The following is a 12009-nucleotide window of genomic DNA, read 5'->3' on the forward strand; positions in this document are numbered from 1 at the left end:
CAATCCCCGAAAAAAGAAAGGTTATCTTATCAAACTCATTTTACAAAAACATCCCCCTCCCCTTCAGCCGCCTCTGATCTAACATGATGGAAAGATCAAATTACTGTACAGGCTTTGTTACCTAATTAATACTATAGTTTTAATTTTACTATCCAATGCTCTAAATGCCACACAGGGACATAAGCCTAGCTATCAAACAAGCTATAAACTCCAAAATGATGGGGACGATCTGGTGCTCTAAATGCCACACAGGTACACAAGCATAGCTATCAAACAAGCTATAACTCCAAAATGATGGGGAAAATCTAGTGCTCTAAATGCCACACAGGTACACAAGCATAGCTATCAAACAAGCTATAAACTCCAAAATGATGGGGAAAATCTGGTGCTCTAAATGCCACACAGGGACACAAGCTATCAAACAAGTTATAGACTTCGAAATGATGGGGACGATCTGGTGCTCTAAATGCCACACCGGGACACAAGCCTTGCTATCAAACAAGCTTTAAACTCCCAAATGATGGGGAAAATCTGGTGCTCTAAATGCCACAGCCTAGCTATCAAACAAGTTATAGACTCCCGAATGATGGGGACGATCTGACCTGTTTTATCAAAACAGGATTTCAGGATTACTCTCTCGCAGTAAACTGTATACGGAGTTACTCTATAAACTAATTTTATTTAAATATCTCATGTCACAAGTTAACATGAATTGAGGTAATTACAATTCCTACTTCATTATCTTTATCACATGATCATATTACGTATTTACCGCACAATTAAAGTTTAATTTACATATTTATAAGATTAGAGAGAATATATATAATTGTTAAAACAAACTCGAAATATAAGGAAGACGATGTTTCCGACTCAAATGCCGTAGCCTTTTCTCAAGATGCGTGTGTACACAAGATCCATTTTTCCGCCATGAAGTACACACATGTAACCCTCGCTCCTTCTTTCCCTGCCTCACCCCTCTATAACACATCCCAGTCAGTCAGGTTAGGAGAGTTGGGTTGGTAAGAGCTCCGACACACGGAGCCTCTTGACTCCTTCATGCTGACGATGCAGATACTGAGCTGGCAGCAGGCGTGCTTATACCTCTGATCTCCCAATTAACTTCTTGAGGAGCTTACTTAGGAAACGTGTTCACGGCTCTGACCGAAGTTTCCGCTATCTCAAGTTGCATTGCCTTAGTTCCATTGATAAGCCCTGTTATCCCAGTTCCTGTTGATCTGCTCCACCAACATGAAGCTCTACAACACTCCCATGAAGTACCATCAAATATCCATCATATAATTCCTTTGTTAATTTCTAAATCAACCAATTTTAACTCCGCCTTAAATGCAAATATTTCAAAACTCTCGTTTTTAAATAAATGTTAGAAATATCCATTTTAGATCTCTTTATTTTACTATAGTGACTTTTATACGCCCCTGATGTTTATAGCTTTATTTAAGTATATCACATGATTTAGTCTAATCATGCTTCTTATTCAATTGAAACACAGTTTCAATGAATTATGTCATTATGTATAATTCTACAACATAAATTGTTAATAATTTACAACGTACTGCAGGTTTACAGAATATAATGTTTACACGATATTTGCTATACATAGTTAAACAGGGTTAACCACAAAGAATGAAACTGTAAACTAATCACTATTATACTAATCCTTTAAAATATCATTAAACGACTTTATTTAAGGCCAACAATCAAATTTAACTCTAGATATTTCTTTAGATTATAATCGTTATAACGCTCATAAAGGGCCCGAGCGTACTGAATTCTTGGTTCTTATTTGCACATTAATAAATTGGCATGAAAGCATCCTATTCAGAACAGAATAGTCCTTATATGCATCAACCTGTTTTATCTATCTATCATTTAAATCTATTAACATATCTGTCTCGCTGTCTACCAAATTTTCATTCTATCTATCTATCTCCAGCACCTCTATCTACCTATCTAAGCGAATGTAAAGAACCTGTATCCCTGCCTATGCAGGAGTAGGGACCCATAGATATATTTTAGGAACTAATAATTCACAGCACTTGTTTGAGTGCTGAGACCAATGACCAACAATCCCGTATTTATCTTTTTTCTTGATTGACATGGTTTTACGCTAAACAGAAACATCAAACTACAAATCTTACTAATGTTACTGAAACGACCCATTGTAAAATTAAAAACTGTCTACTACAGCACTATTTGAGCCATTTTAAAAGATTGCCGGTGCTTGAAATCGCTAACCCTTGTTTTTTATCGGCCACCCTATATATACATATATTTATCCTGTTTTGAAATATTCAAATGTGTAAATGTATGTAAAACTTTTATATATGCGTCCTATATTTGATTTCTCATAAATAGTTGTCATTGAAAGTATGTCCTATCAAAGGGGGGAGTGCAGAAGTCCTCAATTAGTAATCACCGCAACCCAAACGTGTTTTGCGGCATGCGCACTCCTCAATTGGTAATCTCCACCACCTCAATTTGTAATCAGAAATAAAAAAGTTAACATTAAACTCGCTTAATTCTTAGAAATAAGACCATATTGATCTCTGTTGATGGCCCTATGGTGTACAATATTCTTAAAGCTTTCTTTATTGTTCCTCAGTGAGTTTCGAAAATAAATCTATAAATATAAAGTTGGATTTCAGAGTTTTCTGGTTCTCACTGTTTATTATAACAAACATGAATAATCTACATTTGACTGGCTCGATTTTTAACCAGGACCTCTTGTTTACCATTGTGAGTGTCATATGAGTCCAGAAGTTTTAGTAAATCATATTTCAAAGGAACTTTGATGCATGCTTCATGGATTTGTTTTGAAAAAATATGAATCATGGAGATAACTGGTGACTAAATTTTTTGATCTGATATAAAGGTAGATTAATGTTTGTCATCTCTGAAACACATTTACTTGCATGCAGTATATTGTGTGTTCAATAATATATTTTTTTGTTCTGGTCAAAATTTATTCTTCATTAGTTTTGTTGTGATGGCTATTTTTTAACAATAACCAACTAGATGCTTTACAGTTTCTTAACTAAGTGGTTTAATAGTTCCCTGCACTTCTCTACACATTTGATAAAAAAACAAAACTGAGTCCGAATTTAATTAATTTGAGCCTCGTCTTAAATTCTCCAAAAACCGGTTTCAATCGAGCGAAGGCTTAAATCTTAAAACATTGAACACAATTTTAAGTGGAACCAACCATATTTGAGCCGAGTCTCACATTTAAGCTGCGACTCAAATTCATTAAATTCGACCTCTTTACAAAGATTCCTTATGCTCCTTTGTTTACTGTCAATAACATGAGTAAATTGTTATTTCATTGCAATATATCACCTTTTTTATCCTAATTTTATTTTAATTAAATTAAAAAGAGAAATTTGATTGAATTCCTTTGTATAAAGTAAAGAGTACATTCTTTCTGAAATGAATTGGGCTTCAACTCTTAACTGAATAATTGATGAACCTACAAAGCAGAACATAGCATGAACAAAACTGTTTCTTTAATGGAAAACGTTTTTAAGAAAAAATTGAAATTTTTCTTTTTGTAAACTGTAAACTATTGACTAATAAGATAGTGATTGCTAAAAATATTAGGAATTCTGTTCCATAGACCAACACAAATTATTAATACTGAATTTTCAATTTTAGGAATTCTGTCCCATAGACCAACACAAATTATTAATACTGAATTCTGTTCCATAGACCAACACCAATTATTAATACTGAATTTTCAATTTTTCTCATACATTTGGTTTCTGCCAATATTTTTCAGGAACTTGCAATTTTGTTCACTGTAAATGGCAATAAAATATAAGTATTTCTACTAGACCTAAACTAAAAGATAAAACTGTTTAAAACAATTTTTGTCCTAAAACCAAAACATACTTTACTCTTCCTTTACAACATATATGGTTTTGTGAAGATTTTGTTATTTGGCTAAGCACCCCTCCGCAGGGAAAATTAAAGAAGGAAAAATTAAATTGCTATAAAATGGTAAAAATGTTTTTTGTGATTTCTTTAAAAATGTAAATTTTCTCCAGGTAGATACACATGAAGAATTAGTATATTATACTAAACATCATAGGGGAAATGAGATTAGAATATATTAGGATTCAAGATAAGAAATTATGGTGATAGACACTTCAAGATATTTTTAAATTGGAAAATAGAATTAAGGGAAAATGGTTTTAATATTCCCTGACGAAATCTTTTAATTCTAATAATAATCTTCTTTTAAAATATATTTCTATTTAGTACAACTTGATGCTACGGTTCAAATTATTTACCATCTGTTTATTTTAGTTCCAGTTAATTCAACTTAACACATCTTATTACATAAAAATCATAGTTCCAACACTGTCTTTATATCATGTTTACAATTACTTTACAATCCTAAAATCATAGTTTCAATCAATGCATCATCTTTATGCATAGTTCCATTTCTTCACAATACTTTACATAATTCCATTCAAGGCATCGTGTCTTTATCAATGTTTCATTCCTTCTTATAAATCCAATTGATGCACGACATTAAGGGGGAGGCACCCTTGTAACCCCCCCCCCCTTTCAAGTTACAACCTTTAAACCAATTCTGTATTTTAATAAACCATCTTTAATTAACAGTATGGCAGTAATCTATTTATTAAAAAATTATCGCTATCTCTCTCTCGATAAATTCCAATGTTTAAAGGTGAGTGACTGTTAACTGTCCGTCTAAAGTGAAGTGCGGCGGCGGCGGGTTGAAATATCGTCTCCTAGTCCTGTATATTCCACTGTGGGCCCCTTAACTCTTACCTGCCCGCTCACCACTACACTCAGTAGTTTATATACAACAGCCAGATAAACATACACAGCAGACAGATATAGTTTTATATCAATAGTAAATACCTTGATGGCTTTACACAATATATATATTCACGCATATAGCGTGGCGAGGATGCGTAGGACTGTTGTTTAAGAACTAGTGAAAAGTGATAACGTTTAGGTGTTTGTTGCAAAAGTGAAAGTTATTATGTTGATAGATAGATAGATAGTGCTACTCAATAGTAATAATTAAGCTAGTGAAAATCAATGTTTGATTAATGGATTGAATAAAACGGAATCATGATCGATTAAAAACTTCTCACGAAGGTAGGTTTAGGGTTTCATTATTTCTAACGTTCCATTAAAATATGTTATTCCTCTTCCAAATTATTATTTAGGACCAGGGACTCTAATTAGTTGTGATCGTCCAAAAATCCTTTACTAGGACGGACACTAGATATATTCCTAGATATATTCCTAGATATATTCCTAGGTATATTGCTAGGCATATTTCCAGATAAATTCCTATAAATGTGCCTAGATATATTCCTAGATGTATTCTTAGATATATTCCTAAATATGTTCCTAAATATGTTCCTAAATATATTCCTAAATATTTTTCTATAGGTATTCCTAGTTATATTCCTGGATATATTCCTAGATATATTCCTAGCTCCATTCCTAGATATATTTCTAGAAATATGCCTAAACAATTTCCTAGATACAGGGTGAGTCAAAAAAAAAGTGTGATTTGCGGTGCCTGGGCAAAATTTTACCTTTTATTGTGCAACTCTCCTGTATGGTATTTTTTCAATATTTTTTTTAAAGGAATTGAGTTTTTGCCACAAATCCCAATTTTATAATACCTATATCTCCACAACCAGATCATGCATACCTTTCATATTTCAAGCTTACATTATTTGATCCACCAGAATTCATAATTTGAAATATCTACGGTCTACGAAATTTGGTTTTAAAGAAATTGGGTTTTAAAAATCCGAGTTTGTGGCAAAGGCTCAATTCCTTTGTATTTTTTTGGTACTCCAATGGCCCAAAAAAATCCGCGAACCTTTTTATCTCCCAAAATGAAAAGTTCATAAAAGCAAAAATGTGCATAAAAATTATTTCTATCGAAATATAAATTTTTTTTAAAGATTGAATTTATAGAATTCGCAAAATAGTAATTAAAAAATTCGCAATTTTTAGTTCTGGTCTAATTTTTAAGGGAAAGTTATTTAAATTCTCTAGTTCCTTTCTTCTTAGTATATTCTAAAGTATTAAATATACGCTGTTCATTTAAAACCTTAAGAACTATTGAAGAACAAATTTTCCGTAAAAATTATACCAGAACTGAAAACTGCGAATTTTCTAATTACAATTTTGCAAGTTTTTTGAAATTCTGTGATTCAATCTTTTTAAAATTTTAGATTTCGATAGAAATAATTTATTTACACATTTTTGTTTTTCTGAACTTTTTATTTTGAGAGAAATTTTTTTTTTGGCCATTGAAGTACCAAAAAAAATTATAAATTTTCAAAAAATATTTTAAAAACGCCATGCAGGAGAGTTGCACAAAAACAGGTACAATTTTGCACCACAATTATTTGACTCACCCTGTATATTCTTTGAAATATGCCTCAATATATTTCTAGATATATTCCTAGATATAAACCTATAAATGTGCCTAGATATATTCCTAGATATATTCCTAAATATATTCCTAGACTCTAGAGGTATTCCTAGATATATTCCTAGATATATTCCTAGATATATTTCAAAATATATTCCAAAATATATTACTTAAGATATTCCTAGATTTATTCTTAGATGCATTCCTAGATACATTCCAAAATATATTCCTACTAAATATATTTCTAGATGCATTCCTTGATAAGGATTCGTGTTCTACCAATACCATTCCTGTCCTACCAATTCCATTCCTGTCCTACCAATTCCATTCCTGTCCTACCAATTCCATTCCTGTCCTTCCAATTCCATTCCTGTCCTACCAATTCCATTCCTGNCTTTCCTGTCCTTCCAATTCCATTCTTGTCCTATCAATTTCAAACCATTACTTTTAATCTTAATCCCTCCCATTAATCTCAACCCCGTTCTACCAATTTTAATCCCTATATTTCAATCCTAATCCAGTACTTCCAATCCAAATCCTTTCTTTCCAGCCCCAGACTTTTTTCGTTATTAATTGATTAAATACAGAAAAATATTTTTACAGGAGATATTTTTTAATCTTAATCTTACCAACTCAAGGCTTATGGAATGCAGAGCTAATTCAAAATTTTTTAGCAAATTTTATTTTCTATCTTGTCTCCTAATTCCTCATCCGAGAAAACTGAAACTGGAGGAAAAACTGCAACTCCACAAATACTAAATTCCAAGGACCCTGATAGATAGATAGAATGAAGATGGTATAAGACCATATTGATCTCTGTTGATGGCCCTATGGTGTACAATATTCTTAAAGCTTTCTTTATTGTTCCTCAGTGAGTTTCGAAAATAAATCTATAAATATAAAGTTGGATTTCAGAGTTTTCTGGTTCTCACTGTTTATTATAACAAACATGAATAATCTACATTTGACTGGCTCGATTTTTAACCAGGACCTCTTGTTTACCATTGTGAGTGTCATATGAGTCCAGAAGTTTTAGTAAATCATATTTCAAAGGAACTTTGATGCATGCTTCATGGATTTGTTTTGAAAAAATATGAATCATGGAGATAACTGGTGACTAAATTTTTTGATCTGATATAAAGGTAGATTAATGTTTGTCATCTCTGAAACACATTTACTTGCATGCAGTATATTGTGTGTTCAATAATATATTTTTTTGTTCTGGTCAAAATTTATTCTTCATTAGTTTTGTTGTGATGGCTATTTTTTAACAATAACCAACTAGATGCTTTACAGTTTCNTCCCTTTTCTATCCTTTACTTATCCCTTTTCTATCCTTAACTTATCCCTTTTCTATCCTTAACTTATCCCTTTTCTATCCTTTACTTATACCTTTTCCATCCTTTACTTATCCCTTTTCTATCCTTGACTTATCCCTTTTCTATCTATTACTTTAAAATTCTGTAATTGTACAAGTAACTAGTTTTCAAAATGAGTTGTAATAATTTAAAAATCTAGTAAAGATGTAATTGTAAATAAACCGTGAATACATAATCCGACCATTACGCAAACTGGCATAAAAACCTCGCGACTTACGCTTTAAGGCATATACGCAGTGTACGCAAGAAGTAATAGATTTCAAGGAATATTTCGTGAGAAACTAGGATTATTTTTACCCTTGGCATAATTGCAACTAAATTATATAGATGATTAATAAGGTTTCATCCTTTCACCTTTTCCTACACACCTCCTGGNAAGAATGCAAAGGAGCTATCAAAGAAAGCTTATTTCACGTTTTACACGAGTTCAAATATTAATGATTGTTATATTGCAAGACAGGATTTTTTGCATCACTAGAAATTCAGAGCACTTGGCACCTCTTCTTATTGCGCTCTTTTTGGTCGGCGAATGAAATAAGAAATAAACATCTTTTAATACATATTTTTAAACTAAAAAAAAGTGAATTTTTATCCAGTGTGACTTGGTAATAAAAAAAAATTGAGTTTTTGTCACAAAATCTGATTTTCTGTTCCCTATTTCTTTGCAAACCGGTGTCATAGTTTTTAGTTCTAACTATTAATTATCTAAATCAAATAGTCTTAAGTTTTAAATATTATACAGGGTGTCCCACATCATATCAGATCGTCAATAGGTCTAAATTACGATTTTCGGGACTAATCAGAAAATTTAAGAAGAATGAATCATTTCGAAAAATTGAATAAGGCTAATATAAGAATTTTCTTGCGGAAAATACTAGTTTTATCGAGTATTATGGTTTTATTTTGGCGTTAAAGCTTGGAGATATTCTAATATGATATGGGACGCTACACTATCAGGCTGCAAATATATAATTACTAGCCTCTTCTAAATTAATTGTGAACATGTTCTCTTTGTGTACATCGTAAAACAAAACAAAAATAATTCGCGGATTTTCACAAAAAATTTCGTGGATTTTCAAAATTTTAAAAAATTTAATGAAGATCGAATTTTGATGGAGACAAATATTTGAAATTTTGATCATTCATAAACCTTCTCTGTGGTCACGTGATGTCCCACATAAAATTTGGGCCCTATCGGTTCAGCCGTTTTGACGTTTATTGGATACAAACAAACAGACAGACAAACAGACAGACAAGCCAAATTTATAGATAGATTAGAAAATTTTAGCTTGTGACAAAAACTAAATTCATTTCGACAGCCACTATTTAAGAATTTTGCAAATTTTTAATTCCCTCTAAAAAATAAGTTTCTAGTTCAACATTTTTTTATTTTAACAAATCCCCATGTGCTTTTTTTGAGTAAAATTCTCTTTAAAATAATTGCATGTTCTCTTTGAAAACAAAAAGCTTGAAGAATAGATTTCTTGCATACCCTACTGCATTGCATTGCAATTTTCTTCTAAATTATGATTTTTCCTTTTTTAAGACCCCCCTCATTGTAATAACCTTGACTAGTTATCACAAATTGCAATCTTTGTCAATTAAGTTTGTCATGAATTTCCTAATTCGGAACGTTATAATTGATTTACCATTTATTATTTTCAGATTGGTTGGTTGGTCTCTTGACCAGGATGTGAAACCATGAGAATCTGCAAGTGTCCTCTGTGATTAACATTGTGAAGAAGATATTTTAGCATTTCCGCCATTTTGAAGGAAAAAAAATTTGGCGGGAAAAAATAAATCAAGATGGAGTTGAAGGTGTGGGTTGAAGGAATACAGAGGATTGTGTGCGGGGTAACAGAGAAGACGACATGTCAGGTAGGCACCCTGCTCACTTGATTTATTAGATTTTAAACAACAGATGTATTAAATCTATTCAACGGTTAGATGGAGGGATGGTGGGATCTATTGTTTTCCCATTATAAACTGTCTACGGATATTGGCAAAGAGCTTGAACTATAGAAGATTGTATTCTGAAGATAAACAAATCATATTGTATTATACAACACATGCAAATCATATTGTATTATACAACACATGCAAATCATATTGTATTATACATCACATGCAAATCAAACTAAAACTAAAACATTCCTTACTTGGTTTACTATATTTTATTGTATGGATGCTAATATTGTGTTGTATTGTATCCTAGAATTATCTGAATATTAAATATCTAAGTTTAAGCCTACATATAAGTTCTATAATTATAATTATGTATATTATTCTGCTTATCAGAACTCAAGCACAGAATATATCTTTTATTATTAAAAAAAGATTTTATGTAATTAATTTACAATTGTCGAATTCAAGCAACTCAAAAATTGTATTATTTTACCAAAGGAACTGAACACCTTCTTGAATCTTTGCAACCTGATTGTGTAACCTTTGATATTTTTACGGGTAACCATTAGATTTAACAGAATTTATAATTTGAAATATCAAAAGTCTTCAACATTAGAGGCCTAATTGAAAGAATTTGAGCCATGGCTTAAATTTGAGACGCGGCTCAATTATGGTTGGTTCAACTTAAGATTGTATTCAAAGTTTAAAGATTTAAGCCGGTTATTGGCTGATTTGAGACATGGCTCAAATGCATTAATTTCGGGGATAAGGTTGTAAAGATATAAGGACTTGAAGACTTAAGTAAAAGGCAGATAGTCATTTGCTTGTATATTTACCAAACTAAGTAAAATATTCAAATTCAATGAACATAAATTAAACATTAAAAAAGAAAGAATAACAAATTTATTTTGCAGAACCAATTGTGAAAAATTGATTCCGGCATAGTTTTCATGTATTAAAAAACAGAAATAGACTGTTATCCATTTTCAACTATCTATCTGCATATTCTGTATATTCTTCTGGTCATCTATCCACCAATGGTACATGTCTAATGTCTATTCGTCTATTTGTCAGTCAGTCTGGTCTATCTATCGATTTGTATAGTTAATAGATATCACACACTAAATGACAGGGTTCAACTTCTATTGTACATATCGTACAACCATACCGAACAAACAGCCCCTTGTAGTATGGAATATATCTCTTTTTGAAATCCGTTTTTTCTGGGTGGAAAGTTTCACTGGTAGCTATATTTTTGCGCTTCGTGCTATTTCTTTTATTTGTGCCTTTTTCTTTCTATATAATGCATACGAAATGTAATATTTATTATCTATCAATCCATCCTGTATATCTAGATAATCCCTTTATTCTTTCAGAAGATCATTTTTATGTGTTATGCTTACTCAACGTTTTTACTTTTATCTCCCATTTTCTTTTACTTTTCATAAACCCCTACTCGCGAATTTCATTTTTTATCCCTTCCGACCCTCCCTCCCCCCCTACCTCTCTCTCTCCCCCCCTACCTTCTTAACTAAATCTCTTCCATACTTTCTCCTCCTATTTGCCCGCTTGTAAACCTTCCATTTTTTCTACAATAAAACGTTTTTGCTCAAACTTTCGCTATCTTACTTTTTTAGTTGAATATACGAGCCTGGACTGGACTTGCCTAATAAATAATCCTTACATCACTTACATTCATTACGCTGTTATCAGTGTAAACTTTCTTACGAACATGAATTTATTTCAGTCCAGTGAAATCAGATTGCGTATTTTTATGATTCTATATTTTAGACTCCCCTTGTATCCTATTTACTAATTACCCTGCTAAAAGGCGTCATTAACATACACTGTATTTTCGAATGCTGGCGCCTAAACTTTTTAGTCTGTGATATTGTGTCTAGAGTTCTAGATTTGTTTTTCATCTTAGTTTTCACATTCGTTTATCAACATATTCAATCATCATTTTCATCATGGGGTTACATAAGTTTGCCCTTTTTTAATCGTTTCATTTCTTCCTAAGATTATTTTTATTTTTGATTGCAAATATACTTCTACATAGAAATTGTATTCCCTGCAAAAGCCTTTCTTGCATTCATTTTTCATTTAAAAAAAGAAATAGTTTAAATGTTATTTGTAACTCTTTTCTTAGTCATTTATCTCCCTCTTCATTGTTCAAATATTATTTATTTGCTTCAATTCGGCCTTTTTTTGCCATAAGACTTCAAGACTTTTTCTTGACAAATCAATTTAAAGAATATAGTCCACTTT

General features: G+C 31.6%; 1 protein-coding gene across 1 annotated transcript in view; it reads left to right on the forward strand.

Moving 5' to 3' along the window:
- The first annotated feature begins 4814 nt into the window (after positions 1 to 4814).
- LOC111709119 (ras association domain-containing protein 8) overlaps positions 4815 to 12009 on the forward strand; it is a 47033-nt gene continuing 39838 nt past the window's right edge. The window contains exons 1-2 of the mRNA XM_023482726.1: positions 4815 to 5154; positions 9502 to 9714. Of these exons, the coding sequence (XP_023338494.1) occupies positions 9643 to 9714 (72 nt within the window). The 5' untranslated portion in view covers positions 4815 to 5154; positions 9502 to 9642. The remainder of the gene's footprint in view (positions 5155 to 9501; positions 9715 to 12009) is intronic.

The sequence above is a fragment of the Eurytemora carolleeae genome, unplaced genomic scaffold, assembly GCF_000591075.1.
Source record: "Eurytemora carolleeae unplaced genomic scaffold, Eaff_2.0 scaffold739, whole genome shotgun sequence".
Classification (NCBI taxonomy): domain Eukaryota; kingdom Metazoa; phylum Arthropoda; class Copepoda; order Calanoida; family Temoridae; genus Eurytemora; species Eurytemora carolleeae.